General features: G+C 41.7%; 1 protein-coding gene across 3 annotated transcripts in view; it reads right to left on the bottom strand.

The window, feature by feature from the left end:
- The window catches only part of ZFYVE28 (zinc finger FYVE-type containing 28), a 635,647-nt gene that overhangs the window by 397,073 nt on the left and 220,330 nt on the right, over positions 1-18,244 (bottom strand). For all 3 annotated transcript variants that reach the window (XM_078678591.1, XM_078678592.1, XM_078678593.1), the window contains exon 2: positions 13,899-14,039. In XM_078678591.1, coding sequence (XP_078534717.1) covers positions 13,899-14,039 — 141 coding nt within the window. The remainder of the gene's footprint in view (positions 1-13,898; positions 14,040-18,244) is intronic.

Raw genomic sequence — 18,244 nt, 5'->3', positions numbered from 1 at the left:
TCTTATACAATCACTGATACAAGTACACACTGATCCATACAGCCACTCTCACAATCACTGACTCTCACGTATAGTCATTTATATACTCCAACTCTCACATGCACTGTGTTTTACATATGTAGTTACTTGGACATGTAGCACTGAGATATCCCTTCACTCAACAACACACCCATACACAAACTCACCCACCCATACAGCTGTTTCCACATGCACTCTTGAACCCATACACCCAGTGAATGAAGCACTCGGACATCTATGCACAGTCACACACCTCCCACCCACCCACACACACACAGGCACCCATACAAATACTCACTCAACCAATCAATAACCAATATAGACACTCATGTAGCTACTCACCAACCAATGCAGCAGCTTACACAGCAATAGACAGTCTGATACAGACATTCACACAGTTTAGTCACTAACCCATACATTCAGTAAGACACATTTAATCACTCACTTATACAGTCAGTCACGCACCTACTAAATCCTCCGTCCAGACACTTATACACCCACTCATTCTTCAATACAACTTGGCCAATATATATATATATATAAAACACATTTAAACTTTACAGAAACACACAGTCACTGGATGATGTCATCAGTGATGTCATCAGTGATGTCACTGACCATGTAATGAATGATGTAATATGTGACATCATCAGCAGTGCATTGCGGGGGCGCGAGTTATAGTTAGCTCAACTAACTATAACGGCGGAATTTCTATGGTTTTGTATGAGTGAAATGTCCAATTAACTATAACGTCCCTAAAACCTATGGTTTTTTCAGTGAATATATATAGATAGATAGATAGATAGATAGATAAGATACATCACACATGTGAGGATATAGATAGATATACATATGGTAACACAGATATGAGACCTTACCCAGAAGGGTTTCTCAAATTTGCAAGAATTACTGTTTTGAACACCAAGAATTTGCAGAACCCTTGTAATTTTAGTGTACAGATGCTATCGGTCAATTTGCACATTTTTTTATGAACAGATCAGTATCTTGGTCACAGTCCGATATCGAATGACGTGGTCAAGATTGTGACATTTACAAACAAATGTTGTTAACACATTAAAATAATCACTGCCTCCTCATGTCCAAATAAAACTAGGCAGGTTGAGAGAGTATGTCATTCTTAAAATTGGGTTGCAGTTCTAAAAAGGTTGGGGAGCACTTCTATATGTATGATAAAATACCCTACCTCCCTACTTTGTACAAAACGGCTATACAATTGTAGTTTGTGTGAGAAAATGCACTTAAATTTAATTTTGGGGTACATGTCAAATAAATGCCATGATAGCAACAATACTACTACTGATATGTATTGAATTCATGTATATTGAAGAATATATTGAGTGTGTGTTGCATTTGGGACACCCAGCATGTTTTGAAATACTGTACGTGTGCAGAAATAATATAATAATATAACAATATTAATACAGCCTTATTAAGGGGCCTATGTGCTCTGAAAGCTTGAAAATATGCATCAGCTATCAAATATATTAACAGGCAAGACTGCTTCCTATTTGCCCGTTTTGAAAAAACAAATCGCAACTAAACACACAATAGTACAGAAAAATAAGCGGTAAGAGTAGGCAAGGCATTGTCTGAAGTATTTGGATCACTGTGTACTAAGATATGCCTTGTACATTCTAGCGTGTATCAGATGCCGCAAGGGTGATGATAGATGTGGGTGGGGCAGGGTCTGCAGGCGTGGAAAAGTTATGTCTGACCCTGGTCAGTGCTTTAAATGATCAGAGAATGTCCTAGTTGAACGCACATCTAAATTTATTTGCAGAACCTGTCCTGTCCCTTCCCATCTGATCACATGATTACTTGAAGCGCCCAGAATCGCATACCATGCGTAGACAAGTAACTGATTTTTTAAAAACTTTTGAATATGCATGCAGTTTACGTTTATTATATTTATTAGTATACGTTTTTTAACGTAAACTGTAAATAAGCTAGAATGAACACACTAAACATCCTAGGTGTCATGTAAAAGCAGTTTAGATCTGTTCCATAAAGAGCAAGTAGATGGATTGACTTGACCAACGGCCAACCTGAGATGACAATTCAAGACCTTCCAGAGTAGTAAGACCATTAACCAAGAGACAGACCTAGTCTGTCGCTGCTCCAATGTGCTTTGTTCTATGTCCATAATTAGAAGCCGGGTAGCTTTTGTCACAGGCCATACAGGAACTCTGTTCAATAGGTCTGTTCGGAAATTTGTTTTCAAGTTGGCTTGATCCTCTTAACTCCCAGGGAATGTAACAATACATTTCCTGTGTATTGTCAAAAAGTTGAATTTGTGGATATTTTTAATTTTATGGAAGAATGTACATATTTGTTTAAAGATTTCCTGCCAAAGGGACACTGGCTACAATTGTAAAGGGACAGAATTCAAAATTAAACTCATAGATGCACAATAAGTTGCAGGAATAAAACATGAGCATTCCCCATTGCAGCATTCACCGTCCCGTCAAATATTATAACGTTTGAATTAGTAGAAACACACGTTTGATTAACTAGATATTCATTAAAAAAAATTAAAAAGGAAAATAGTACGAGAGAAATCAGATGAGAATAAAAGAGGTTGTGTGATTACAAGGTACGAGCTATAATTTTGAAATAACAATGGATAAAGAAGAACAAGCAGGAAGTTGTATACAAAAAGAGCCTTTCTAACACTTATGTCTAATGACATAGGAAATCCTGAGATATCGCTACCCTCTGCATTGATATAAAGGTCACTAGTTTGAATGCTGGCAAGAAAGACTCGGGATTCCATGTTTCTGAGTTAAACTAAGCTCCATTAAACGGAGTAATAGTAACACCTGCTCTAGTGCTTGGAAACACAAGCATAGTTGCCAAGGTTTCAGATTGCTTATGGGTGACATTTTCATAATTTTACTGTAAATATGAGTGACATTCAACGACTAAGAATGACACTTTCTCGGGAGAAAAATCAAGCAATAACCACAAGGAAAACATATAAATATCAGAAATTACACCAATTTGAGGAACAAGAAACTTTAGGAATATCTTAAAACTGCTTCAAACTACTAGAAATGGAAGGGCACAAACTAAATAAAAATCAGTAACTCACAGCTAATCCTCATGAAATAGAGTTTTGAGCAAAAGCGTGGTTCATATTCTTTTGGGAAAACGGTCACTCAATAAAAGCTGCTCTTGCCCCAGGACTCCATCATTCACCAGAGCTATCTTGACATTTGTATTAGTCGCATGAAAACTCCTGGGCACACGAAGAATTCCGCTCCACTAACGTTGGTTTTAACTTAATGTTATTGAAACGGATCTCATGATATGTGCTTCTCTAATCACTGCAGCAAGGCTGACAAAGTGTTTTTGGCCAGGCCAGTCTGGGTGGGTGGGACATGGGCTGCAGCTACAGTGTGGTGGTAGGGGTCTGACGCGCCGGCCTGCTTGTGATTTTCTTGGCCTTGTACCTTCTGCAACAGGCTGTTTCAATGACAGTGCTCAGAAAAAGGCTTTTCATGTTTTCCCTGGTTGCTGTCCGCTCGCTTCCAGATTCACCTTTACTCCCTTGTGTGCCCCAGCTCGTAAGTTGGACGCCATTAATTAGTGAAGTCTAATGCCCCTAAATATAGTAAATAAATGTGCAGCCCAGCCCGCGGCCTTTAGCCCGTCCAGCGCACTTATTGAGCAGGCTCAACTGTAGATAACAGTCACGACGCTATGAATTAAAAAATATTATCCTAAAGAATGATAAATAACTGTCCATGAGTGACACGCACTCAGAGCAAGCCACCACAGTATTAAGGGCCAGCCGCCACGACTTCTCTGGCACCGATGCAGGGACTCACGGGTGGCATGAAAGCCAGCTGCCGCACACACAGTCGGTTGGGTGAGGTCCGGCGGACTCGCTCGGCATGCTGCATGATCAAAGGCACCAACGAATCGGGGCACAACACTACTAACAGTGCGACTGAGTTAGCTGCCTAACGCTAACTGCTGCCAAGAAAACATAACTGCCGCTCACTCACATGTGACGTGGGCGGCCCGCCCACAAGAGCCCAGCCTCTAAGAGGGGGTAGGGAGGGGCCTGATAGTGAGTAATAACTCACTAACTGACAGCTGCGCTGCGGGCGCCGGAAATGTCAATGGAGCCAGCACGGAGCAGAATAGTGCGATACATTGAAGCAGACAATGTACACGGTCATCATTAACTGTTTCCGAGCCTGCTGGTGGCAGCGCCCGGGCCGGCAAGTCTGCGGAAAGCAGCAGAGCGGCGCACAGATGTCACAGGCGCAGGCGCACGCACTGGCAGCCGGCTTACACAGTTTCAGCGCTGATAAAGCAGAGTGAGATGGTCGCCTTAAAATGCGTGACAATGCATTTCAGTGCGGTGATGCGGAACACCGCACTGAAATGCGTTAGCGTCACGTTTGATGCGTGATACTTGACAGGCATGCAGAAGAAATGTGGTCTGAAGGGCTACATCAAAAACAACATAATATTATTATTATTAGACCACCTAATTTTTTAGATCTGCAAATAAGACTTGCACCCAAACATATTGGATAGGTATTTTTGTCTTTCTTTCCGATAATAAAACCTTGAGGAGCACAAAAGATTAGTGAAGGAAAAAGTGTTATTTGGAGAAAAATGTCATAGCCAATAGATTTTGAATAAACAAACTCTACTGGCTTTCCCAATGTTTTTTTCTGCTGTTGTTCAGCGCCTGGGTGCCCCTGTTCCTGCTGCCGGGGACCATCGACACGTGTACTTGTAGATTTGCAGGCTGGGGTGCGCTGCCGGTGAGTTGGTGCCTATCCTGCAAACAGTGCACATTGCTTGGAGGCAGGGGGCTCTCGGGCGGTTCTGAGACCTTGGCCTTGGAGCAGTTAGTTTGTAAGTATCAAAAGTCTCAGAGGAGTAGGGCACAAAGTCTAACACTTTGGTTGAGTCGGCGAGGCACGGATCCAGCCTTAAAAAACAGAGAAAACAGTCACAAAAGTTATTTGAAGTGCGAGTCGGGAGCGTCCTTGGTGTGTAAGTATGCAGCCCCCTTCCCGGGTGTATGGTGAATAAATGAAGATGGAGTTGACCGGCTGGCAGCTCCACTTTCTTCTACACAAAGCCTGCCCATCGCCGCTCTCTGGGATCAACACATGCGAGTGGGATGCTGCACTTTGTTTTATTTTGTAAACTCCTTTGCCCTCTTTTTTTACTTTAAGCGCGGGTGAGAGGGACTGAAGAGACAAGCACTCAAAGTGTGCATGTTGAAAAGTAAAAAAGGAGTGCCTGTACTGCAGGAACCTGTAATGGAAGGCCTCTGGCTACCGGAAGCATTACTTGGTCCAGGCTCCCATGCAGGATGGCAGGATAACGAATGGACTCGAAGTCCGGGAGAAAGACAGTGGCGAGGAGGAGGTGCTGACCAATAGTAAGCAAGGCAGTCCGACTGGACTGGACTGTTCCTACTGGAGCAGGATTAAGACTGATGTGCATATAGCTGGGTCCTACCTGAGCTGGCATGGTGTGCAAAATAATGATGGATTGGGATGAAGCCCAGAGTGATTACCAGAGGCTGTGATTAATTCAAGCATTCAATCTCTCACTGTTTTGTATACGTACTTAAGTTAACAGCACAGGCAACCCAAGACCGTAGTGACTGTGTCACTTATACGAAGCTGTAGCCAGTTGACGAGCCCGTAACTAGGGCGAAACCGATCCTGGATTGCTTGTGTTCTGGTTCAGGGAGGACCTGGCTTGGCTGTTCAAGCTGGACTGATTCTATTGGAGCAGGATCAACACTGATGTGCATATAGCTGGGTCCAAACTGAGGTGACATAGTGTGCAAAATAATGATGGATTGGGAGTGACTACCAGTGGCTGAGATTAATTCAAGTATTCCATCCATCACTTCTTTAACATACTTGTACAACACGTCTGCACAAATTCATGACAACACAACCACAGTCTTATTCCAAAATGTCTACTTTACCCAGCAGCACCTGGCAACTCGCCATCACTTGTGAACTACTAACAGTGGAACTATGCTAATCATTTCACACATTCATTGACATTCATCTCACTTTAAAGGGCAACTCTACAGCTAGGCAAGACTGCAAACAGCTGATTAAATTTGGAGTTCACTTCCTTGCAATATTATTATTATTATTATTTATTGCTCCCACTTGAGGGCTTTAACCCGTTTGCTGCTTCGAACTTTCAGCGCCAGTAGAGGGCTTTAACACGTTTGCTGCTTCGAACGTTCAGCGCCAGTGCTGAACGTTCGAAAAAACGGGTGCGGCCGCGTCGGCCGTTGGACGTGCGCAGCACCAGGGAGGTAGCTCGCGCGACGTCCAACGGCCGACGGCAGCAGCGAACGGGTTATGTTTTAGTCCACAGTATTCATTTGTAAACATTTTGCCGGGATTTAAGATACAGCTATCACTAAAACAGCTTGGTACTGAACAATGGTACTTGGTACTGAACACGACAAGCCACTAACATCGGTAATGCAGCAAAGGAACATACAAAAGATACAGTATCCAGCTAAGAGGCGCACAAATCACACCTACAAGGAAAACAAATGATAAACTATAATACAATTAATTATTTCAAAGCATAACATGTCAAATACATTTTAAAGTTAACCACCTTCAAACTGCATTAGTTTCACAACCTCTACTTTAACTATACAGTACGCGTGAATTAATTATTTTCATAATTCATGGATTATCACCGTTCATTGGTGTAGATTGTATCCAGTGAGTGGCACAGTAGGATTCTGGCCTCCCTTCTCAACAGCTCATTAGTCTCCAGTCAGGCGAATGTATTTAGATAATGAAAGCACCAAGGAGAGAGCTACCTTCATCATTACCCATAGATTAATCCGTATCCTCTCCATGAAAGTTAAACGAAATCTGAGCACTTCAATTGCCGATATGGTTCACTGTTAGATGAACACTGCAGGGAGGATCTTCAAACCCTTGCTTCTACAGACAAATATAATTCTTAGCACAGCAAAGAACGTATTTATAAAAAATTTATTTATAATACATGATTGGACAGTTTGCTATTCTTTACTGCGGACAACCAAACATTGGAGTTCAATATTTAACCCTGTGCTCAATAAAATGTTCTAGATTTAAAAAAATCTGATTTTTGATGGGGGGGCTCGATTTGGGGAGCGACATCCTGAGTACATCAGAGCAGCAGGTGTGCCCCATACACTCCATTGGGTAGCAGTGGATGAGGGAGTTGAAATGAGGAGCGTTTGATGGTGAGGCTACAGCACAGTGTTAACCAACATCGGAAAATGCAAATCTGGCTGGTCGAGTCGAAGCACTAGTGAGTGAACAATTTGGATTGGTGAAGTGGATTGCTGACAATTGACCTGCAAGGTTCAACCCAGAGCTGGGTTGGAAAGGGTGGTGCCCCGGCAGACCTGTGAGGCGAGGAGTGCCCCCAGAGGTCCCAAGTGACTGAGGTCAGAAAATCGTCGAAGAGAATGTGGACCCAGAGGAGGTAATGGGAGTAGCTGAGTGGTGCAGCCTCCGAGTCGAGGTTACTGAAGTTGTGACAGCTCCGGCCTGGCATTTGGCCTCAAAGTGTGAGTTTCATTGCTGAAGCTATCCACATCTCATTGGTATTGTAGAACAAGGTATCTACCTTCAGTAACGCTTTTTCCGGTAGACTACTAGCGCCTATATGAGCGGCATACTTATCCCAGTTTGGAAATCAAAAATCCAATACTGAACGATCTCCTAATCTGCTTTATCCAATGCGAAGCAGCACAACTATGTCTAATAGCTTAAGAAGAGATCCAACAGGCATTTATATCTATGCCTACTGGCAAAAAACATGGCCGAATAGGAGTGAGCTTCCTTTTTTAAGCGGTATGCCTCACTCCTGGCTACTCAACTGCGAGCTCTATTGAGGCAGCCTGTAATATTAAAATATCTCTGCAAGATCTCTGTGGTGCAACAATTTCAGTTATACTGAAACCAAATAAGCCCCAGAGGAATGATGTGCATATCGCCCCCATCTCTCCTAATAATGTTGAAACTACAATTATGGTTAAGCTTCTAGGAACTATGTTGAAGGTAGTGATCTGTAATTTAATTCGAAAAAAATCAGAACCGTTTTATACCCAAGAGCAATACTCGACATTGCTTACGGCGGCTAAATGTAATTTTGGTGCACAAGAACAAATTAGCAGATGATTGTGGTATTTTACTTCTTGATATAGAGTAGGCCTTTCATATGGTTCACTTAACTTTTATGCTTAGAGTTCTACGGAAAATGAATTTCAAGTCCAGATTTCAGGGACATGTGGAGACCCTGTATGATGAACATAAGGGCAGCCAGCTCCTGGAATCACACCGAGATGCTAATTGAGATGGTGGAGCTGATTCTGGACAATAATATGTTCCTCTTCAAAGACCATTGGTATAGGCAAAGACAGGGAGTTGCAATGGGCTCCAGGTTCTCTCGCTCGTATGCCAACCTATTCATGGGTTGGTTCAAGGAGATGAGAATCTGGGGCTCATTGGGCTCTAAATGGAATGACTCAATATTGTTCTGGGGCAGATATATAGACGACTACATTAGGATCTGGACGGCACCCAGACGAAACTGATGGGGTTCCTCGAGTACCTCAATGACAATGAGCACAACATATGGTTCACCATGGAACAAAGTAAAACCAAAATCTCCTTCCTAGATGTGGAATTTTATATACATGACAACCAAATACACAACAGACTATTGTAAAGCCACAGCATGTAATTCTCTATTACATGCATTTAGTGCACATCCCTTTCACCAGATACATTCAATCCCTTACGGGGGACTTACCCATTGTACGACGTAACTGTAGCAGAGAGGAGGAATTTCAAACATGCAAGAAAGGTGTACTATATTAGAGAATACAATGTATGACAAGAAACTACTAACAAAACAAAACAAAGAACAGACAAAATCAAACGGACAGACACACTGAAAGATAAATCAAAACAGATGTATAGACCAAAAGATTAGAATGATCACTGGGTACAACAACTGGTTGGGAGTGTTAAGTCAGAGTCTAAACAGACACTGGCATTTGCTAAAAACATACAATTCTCTTAGAGAATTTATCACTGACAAACCTAACATCACATACAGAAGAGGGGTATCTCTCAGGAGCATCCGGAGTCCCAGCTACCCAAAACCAGAGAAAACAGGAAATTGGCTGAGCAAACACACATTGAGTTTTTACAGTTGTGGAAAATGCAGCACATGCAAATAGGCATGTGGGAGGAAGATGGATTTTGAGGGACCAGGAGGAAGAAAATACAAAATCCACACTAATATCAATTGCCTCACCAAATTTGTGGTTTATGCAATTGAATGTAAATGCAAAAGAATATACATCGGAAGCACGATTAGAACACTCCGAGAAAGGATCATGGAGCACATGAGAGCAGTCAAGCAGGGGGACATGAGATACCCTCTGGCTGGGCACATGTCAATCTGTTACGCCCAAACAACAAACAGATGTATAGAGTTCTATGGAATAAAGCATGTCCCTAGACACCCGAGGGGAGGAAATAGGCAACTTGCACTAAGGCGGAGAGAAGCACAATGGATTTTAAAATTGAGCAGTGTACAACAGGGTTTGAACATCGACCAGGAACTGCATTATTTCCTGGGCAAATGATTCTGTGGCAAATAAAGTAGCAAACAGGAACAGTACACACACAGACCCCAGGGAGAAGAAACAGAGACAGAACATACTTAGGGGTTTTAAACATATGTGTGACTGTAGAGACCAGCTAACATGCCATTGTATTCCAAGTATAGCTCTAACTTAATAATGAGAAATGAGACCATGCTTCAATAACTTAAGCATTATTTTATAATAATCAAAAGAGACTGTTAAATTCTAAAAGTAATAATTGGAAATATTTTTTTTGTAAGTGTTTTCAACCTTCCTAACATTTTGCTGATTCATATTGTTTATATTAACTTCACATTTTTTTAATACTGATTATGCAGATAAATGTCAGTTTCAATACTATTGTACTGACTCTAATGGATGGAGAGATAAGTTAGAAATAGTCTATTCACGGTTATTTCACCACTATACCGCAGAATATTGCAATGAAATAGTCCACTAAATTTATGAGAGGAGAGACGCTTTAATAAGGCTCTGAGCTCACAAAGATTAATCGTTGAGCCTCTTTTTGAGATTTTCAGAGGACAACCTAGCGAAAGTTGGATATTTGAAACAGTGTTTTTTTGTAATAATATCTAACTTCATTTATTAGGAAATTGTTACTCGCGATAAACAGCTACGGGCTATTAATTTAGTTTTTTCTATGAATAAGGGAATTCAGTATTTACAATATAGGCAAGCATGTAGGTCTCTTCAGATTGGAAGATGGCCGCCAAGTTATATTACAACGCCAAGTCCTTCCTCTCTGTTCACGCTGTGAGCGTATGGAGAGAATTCTCAAACAACGTGAACACACGGTTTACACTTCTGGTATTTAAACTAGTTTGGGAAACTTCTTCGTACGAGCGTACTCGGCATCGAAGATACATGGTGGCGTCGGAGAGGATTCTCTTAAGAGTGGAACAAGGTAAGAATTAATGTTAATGTTGAGGTGGTAGCGCGAAACGGGAATTTGTAGAATCTTTTAATGTTGAGTTTGTGATAACAGTAACATTGTTACAAATCTTTATGGCAACTTTTAAATATATTGTTCTTAAGGGGGCATACTATAGCCAGTTGTTGTCCTTGAGCCTCGTACTTAGGCACATTAGAGAGAGTGTGTAATTTAATGTGTCACCACTTGTTCTAACATTAACAAGATGTAGGGTTCAGAATGTTTAATATTCAACCTAAACCGTCGGTTTTCAACCACCAACACATGGTTGCGATAAGACGTTAATTTAAGATTATGAGGCTTACAATATGTTTCCCTACACATAGCATGACAAGGCAGATTTTGGTAACTATGGCTCAAATATGCTGGTATTTATTACAAATAGACCGGATACTGCATGGATTTTCACTGGCATGGCTTTAGGATTAGGATACATCATACAGATTGATGTGTCAATCTGCATGTTCATTTAGCAGATTATAATCTTTAAACAACGATTCAGTTATTCTGTAGCCCACTTAATGAAGAAAAGTAAGGACATTGTTGCTAGTAATTATCAGTGACTTAAGTAGGAAATACGATTCCAAATAAGCATTATTTAGTGATTTCATATTTTTGCAGCACTGAGAGGATTGTTGCTGGAAGAAGTAGAAACCAGTGAAATCTGTTCGGAATTGGAGACGCTACCACACCAGAAACCCATTGCGGTTTGGAATTATCACTGCATAAAAAGTAGGTCCTCTTTAATGGCACTAGTTTTAAAGCAAATCTCAAATATTGAATATCAAATTATGGATTGACAAATCTTTCTGCTTTTTTACAGAATCAGTTCTCACGCAGGAGATGGGTATTTATGGAACCTCAAATAAGACTTGCTCTTAGTGTCTAAGTTTCACTTACTCACATCACTATTTTTATTTACTTATTCAGTGCACGCTCTAGATATCTTTTAATATGACCCTTAGTCCCCTTTATGACTCACACGTTTCACGATCACTCTAACAACTGATAGGTCTCACTTCCTTTAGTAAGGGAGAGTTTTGCTGGCACCAACGACCCTAAGTGCACTTACTAGGTCTCTCCTTCGCTATTCGACCTACTGTTTCACAGAGGTACTTTCTGTGTTATTGTGAGGTTTGTTTTTTTGTGTTGATTTTTTTTATCCCACCACAAGCATGAGATACACTTGGATGGGGATTTTCCCGATACTGATATAGTATGAGCTGTTTGTTATCAATGGGACTGTTTTTTCCAATATATATACTGGTCTTTTTTGTGTCTTTTTCTAAATCACACAGCCTTGAGAAAGTCGCGGGACGACCTCCCGTTTGCGATGAAACACGTGTTGGCTGTAGACAATTATCTGGGAAGGCTTGAACACAATAAAGTGACCAACAAAGAAGAAGGAAGATTAATCTCTTGCGCATTATTTATGTTTGAATTTGTAAAATACGTTACATACCTATGTTACTTTAAAAGTGATCCGTGTGCTAAAGAGTGTCATTTGTTCTAAAAGGCTGAGGCCTATCCTGAGGAGTGGGGTGGTTCTCCTCACCTTGTAGCACCGTCAAATATTGGGTTGTTTAAAATAATTTGTGTAATTATTCTATGTGGCGCCTTGTTACCTAAATCAAATAATACTGCCCGGCTTTACATGAGACCCTGTATGCTGCCCCATGGGTTCAGGTCAGAGTAAATGTGCTCTCAGACCCATTTCCAATTGAGAGGGGCACCATGCAGGGTTGCCCGCTCTCACCCTTGTTGTTTGCTCTGGTGATGAAGCTCATACCATCTTCACTAGGGGCCTAATTCAAACCCTCTCCAAGATACTGGGAGAAGTGGAGGCTTTCTATGAGGGAGGAACAGTAACTACTATAAAAGAGGCAGGATGTGACACATTTGCAAATAAGAGATGTAAAAGCTCAAATATCCCAGGGTAACCTTGACAAACCTCCCACGTGTTACATAAATACAGCTAACTCATTTCTTGATAAGGCTTGAGAGGCTGTCAGAAATTGGAGATAGAATTCGGAGGAACTGAACAGCTGAAAATGAACTCCCCATTTCATTTCAATTATACAGTAAAGTAGCTAACTTAAAAAAGTAAAACCCTTTTACCAACTCAGAGCAAACTCTAGGACTTAGTTAATATTTTTTTATCAAAAAAACAAACAAGTATAGGGAACATGATACAGATCATATCATCTATGCTATGAGTGCCCCACACACTAGTAATCATAGGCCGAAGCCATGTCACCTCACATTCCCTTCCATGAGGCACGCCTGGAAACCAGTGCCTGGCGCAGCTTTCCAGGCATACAACTGCAATGCTGGTGAATATAAAATACATTCAAGTGGAGAAGTAAATCTCTGCTCACATTTTTACATTTATTACGCGCAGTTTTATGAAGGGGCCATTTCTTTGCTTTCCTGATACTGCAACTGCAAATTCTAAATAGAAATAGGTTACATGAAATCAAATAACCAGCCATCCTGTACCCTTACTAGCAGTCTCTTCCAGAAAGGCTCCTTGGATAACATAGGTCAGAGCACCAGGTTCCAAAAAGAAAGATGCTTATGAAATGTAAACTTTAGTTAATGTTACCCACAAACCAGGAATCGATTAGGTCAAGAAACGTGACTTGAGTCGCCACTTTATTTAAAATGTGCTCTAACTTCTATCAGCTCTTCAATCTCATCAGATTTTCCTTTTCTCCCTCAATAAAAGAGCTCGCTGTGGCAAAAGTGCCCTTGACAAATATACAGAGGTTCTGTTTTTTACCAAATAGGTACTTGGGGTATTTAAAGAGAACCTTTCACATTCCTCAAACATCTCATAGCCCCATATTATCTGCCAAGGCAGGCATTATCTGTATTGAACAGAAGAGCCCACAGATCCGCTCAGGGTGCCCTTCCACCATTTGGAGCTCGGCCAGTCATAGGCACTTGCTTTTAAATGAAGTCATTCTTTTCCCTTGACATATCAGTTCACCGACTGATAAATTACCCAGTCCTCTCATCAAGCTTGGTGTAGATTATTTTGCTTCAGCACCACGGTGGTTTTCAGCACTCACAGTCCACAAAGATACACCTCAGGAGAAAAACAACGCTAATCCTGGATTTGAAGCATTGAATATAAACTCCACAGAAAGGGCAGTTCCTGCTACATTTGAAAAGTATGACAAAAGCCATGAGTCCTCTCAGATTACATTGCGAGACCTTCATTACCTGACAAGAACGGAACTGGTTGACCAGGAGTGTGCATCTTTGAGGGTCTTTCCTCCCATCCAAGCTGTCCAGCTCTGCGGCAACTTGATTTAGTTCTTCATCGGCGTAGTAAAACTGGGCAAGGAGCTGTGGGTCCGTCCGCTGACAAGAAAAGAAATAAGGGTTGTTAACGGTGGTGCTACTATCTATATCATTTGCCTATCATAGAAATCAATTTTCTTAATTCGTGAAGTGTGATTGTTAGGATTAAGAAAGTTGACAAAACCTAACAACCCTAAAACACATGTAGATGGGACAAATGAAAAACCGCAACACGAAATTCTGTGACTGATCTGCAATGGATACGAATGGCCTTATTTAGAGTTTAGCAGACACGTGACCTGCCCCAAAAAGTGGGGGATGCCTGCCAACTCCAAGTACACTGTATATAAGCCTTATACACACAGTAGGGTGGACAGGACATTTGCCACTTTTTGGCAGATGTTCCATATGGGCTAAAAATCAGTGCCTGAATCTCCACCCTCCAGCCACAATGATACAGGCAATACATTACTATTGTACATGGAAGCAGTCATCTTCTGTCTTGTGCCATGCCAAACCAGGGACATCCACAACGAATCGCACGGACTTTACTACTTGGACTCATACACAAAGAGTCTTCACGCACACTACACATACTTGACGTGATATGACGTGATATACTTGACAGGATATCAGAAAAAGGTTCTGGGAATTCACATAACAGCGGACCTTTGCACGAGAGGGCCAGTAGGCAACTCTTGATGACTTGGATATAAAAAAAATCTGGTCACACAATCCAACTAAAAACACTCTAGCCCTCTCCTGCCCCCTCCCCCTTTATGCTTTACACTTGGGACAGGGACAGAAGTCCTCTCTCATTTGTCCAATAAGAGGGCACGCCTCATGAGATTCTCCAGGTCACAGGACAGGTCCTGGAACTCCCATATTCAGGGACAGGCATAGAGTTCTGTGAACATGCTAGATTAGGGTGACATCAGGGCAAAAATAAAAGTCAAGACACCAGATGAACATGCATTTGGGAGCACACCAGTATGCCAAGCAGCAGACATTTCCATCCCAACAAATGCCTTTCAAGAAAAACACTTGTAAGTCATGACCTAATGACCGGATTGTAAGGAAATACCACCCTGAAGTGCCTTATTCAAACAAACGCCATGTTTACTAGAGCTCTGTTGAACTCCAGATAATGGATATGTCAAAGTAATGAATCAACCCCACACCATTCGGGTGTTGCTGTTGTTTTTATCACTTAAATATAGAGCATACACCTGGTTTTCAAGAACCCTTCAGACACACTTGTCACTGCTCCTGCTTTAAGAATCCACCCAATAAATCTTGGTGAATGTACACATATTGCTAAATAATATAGTCGGTGTAAGTCAATGAAGAGCTCTGGACATACCCCCGGCTTGAGTGAAACCGACCTAAGCAATTAAATGAAACAGAGAAGCACATTTCCTACCTACCCAAACTTCGAATGCCTCTATAATGTGTAACAGCATACTTTAATGGTAGCTTGTTTAGGTTCAACAAAAGATTGCTTTTATTTTAAATATAGCCTAAGACAATAACACAAATATGTACTCATATGACCACTGAATAGTTGTATTTTCTTTAAAAGCGTAAGGCAACAAAATGTAAAGAAATTTACTCGTGTCGTATTGGCATGCAGCTCATGGCATCACCGATGACTTCTCAAAGGTCACCATAAATGACAGCACTGTTGCAAACACTAGGACATCACTAAAGGTGTTCACACTAACATCAATAGAAACACCTTTCGAAGGTATCCCCACATATAACCTTTTTACTAACACTTGCAATGTGTTTGAGCAGAGATAAGTCGCTGACTTTCACAAAATGGCATCTACTAAAATGGCCTTCTTTCTGTTGACTTTCTTCCACAGCTTGTCATCCCAGTAAATCTGCTTAGAGTGTAACCTCCGACAGTTATTGTCACAGACTACATTACTGTTTTTCACCAAACGGACATAAACTACAGTCGGTTTTATTTTTTATTTTTAAACAAATTTTATTGACTGAAGATACATATGTATGCAAAGCTCTGTAACCCAGAGTCAATCGCCATCATCATCGTCCTAATAGCTACCTCAGTGATTTACAGTAAAATGATAAGAGAATAAGGAAAGTACACAACAACCACCCTCCCCCCCCCCCACGATCACTGCCGCCTGCTTGGTTCAGCACCTATAGGTGATAAACAATATACGCTATGTACACACAGTTACTGTTCGTGATGTCGTACAGTTCAATCTTTCACAGAGTTGGAAGGGCTGCCTCCCCCTGTGGAGGGTCCAACTCCAGACCCCTGTAATCCGCCCATCGTTTCCAGATCTTAAAGTGTTTCCGAGGGCAGCCCCCAGCCACATAGACCGGTAGTTCAAGCCCCATACAAAAGTCCAGCCCGTTCTTCCAGGCCACCAGCGGTATGTCGGTTTTATTTTAAGGTCGCGACGGTACCCCTGAGTCAAGCAGCTATAGCTATACACGTACCTGCCTCGCAGTGATTGTACAATCAGTGTATATTTTGTGTTAAAAAGTGCTTTTTTCTTTACATCTAGTCAGTGACTAAAAAAGCCGCGAATGGTTTGTGAAACAACAGAAAACTACGAACTGAGCTTTGAAACTGGCTGGAAATCTGAGGCAGAGCAAGCCGTGGCTGCAACCGTCAGGGTAAGAAGCTTACTGCCATTTGTTGCTCAGGGCTTTTCTGGATTGGTCAATTTTGAACAGCTTACAAAGTCGGGACCCCATCCCATCGTCGGACTTTCATCTCTCCTAGAGGGTGTTGACACAAGGTGTCATCCACCTGGGACACACTCATTTACAACTCAAAAGCCAATTTACAAAATTCTTTGTTCACACTGCTGCTTAAAAGCAATTTCTATCCCACGCTACACTATTAGTTTTATACTGTACTCCCTCGCTATACATCAGACAACTGCTCATGATTTTTATTCTCAGTTATTGTTTATTTACCACCACGAGCAGAATTCAGCTTTTTTGTTACATGCAAGTTAGTTTATTTCCTATACTATTCAGTAGTTTAACACTACATTTAAAAATTATCAAAGTACAGTAGCACAATGTAAAAGAATATAGACAATAGTTGGTTCATTTGACAAAAATATTACTGTGTAGTAGCTGAATATATGCAAGCAGCGGCAACACTAACAGGTCGTTGCCGGGTGCCTGCCATTTGGCCTTGCCAAGGATTGTTTTTTTCATGGTTTAGCTATCCTTTATTGTTGGTGAATCTACCAGGTGTTCAATAGACTAAACAAAATCATTAGCTCAAAGCAAAAACCTTTTTGGGTCTCACAAAAAATACATTGCCATATTAGTCCCTAGCACTTAAGGGAACAACTTTGGGCCAAATTAAGATGTCGGGGACACCGTTGAGGTCTCAGGACGGCTGTCCCGACACGACGATTACAATGCGACCGCACATGGTGCAGTTGCATACTCCCATTTGTCTACGGAAGCTTGTGCTGCAGCCGTAAATCAGCCATAACACAAACTCCCATAGAGAAATGGGAGAATCTGTTCATCCCTACACCGCGTGGTAGGCACCTCAGGTTGTCTGCCATATGCTGCCGGGATTAACAGAGAGGCACCATAGGTGCCCCCTCGACCACCAACTGGAGGCTTCAGGGTGAAGGGGACCCTCCTTGGGTCCCCCCATTGTCACTTTCCGACAGGTTTTCCATGTTGGAATGCCCGACATGGAAAGCCTGTCGGAAACCAAGATCGTAATCCCTACAGCAGAAACGCTGTCCATAGGGATTACGAGCAGGCCTCCGAGTGGCCGATGGGCTTCCTTGAACCCACTGGGACCCAGCCGGAATGACGGCCGGTTTCACTTCTGACCGCCTGTATTGTAATACGGCGATCGAAACTGAAACCACTTTGATACTCTGAAAGCCTCCGATCTGTGGTCGGAGGCTTTCTGACTCTCACCGTAATGAGGGTCTTTGTGTGTGGATGGGCTCTTTGTAAAAGTGAATAATGCCATCTCTCTGGAGTGGGCTAATCTTATGTGCCATGTTGTTGAAACAGGCAAAAGAAAAATGACAATGATAGTCCAATGAAGAGGGCTGGCTGAAAGCCTTGTAAGTGCGTATATTACACGTATACTTTTTCTAAGACCAAAAGGTCATAGCTAACCCCAAACGAAAAATAGGGATAGATACAACATAGACAACACAAAAGAGAATGCATTATAGACAGGGTGAGAATCCTTTATCCATCTTAAACAAATAATACACGTCAGACTGATACTC

Source organism: Lissotriton helveticus, chromosome 2_2 (assembly GCF_964261635.1).
Source record: "Lissotriton helveticus chromosome 2_2, aLisHel1.1, whole genome shotgun sequence".
NCBI classification, from domain to species: domain Eukaryota; kingdom Metazoa; phylum Chordata; class Amphibia; order Caudata; family Salamandridae; genus Lissotriton; species Lissotriton helveticus.
This window is presented reverse-complemented; position numbering and strand designations above follow the sequence as displayed.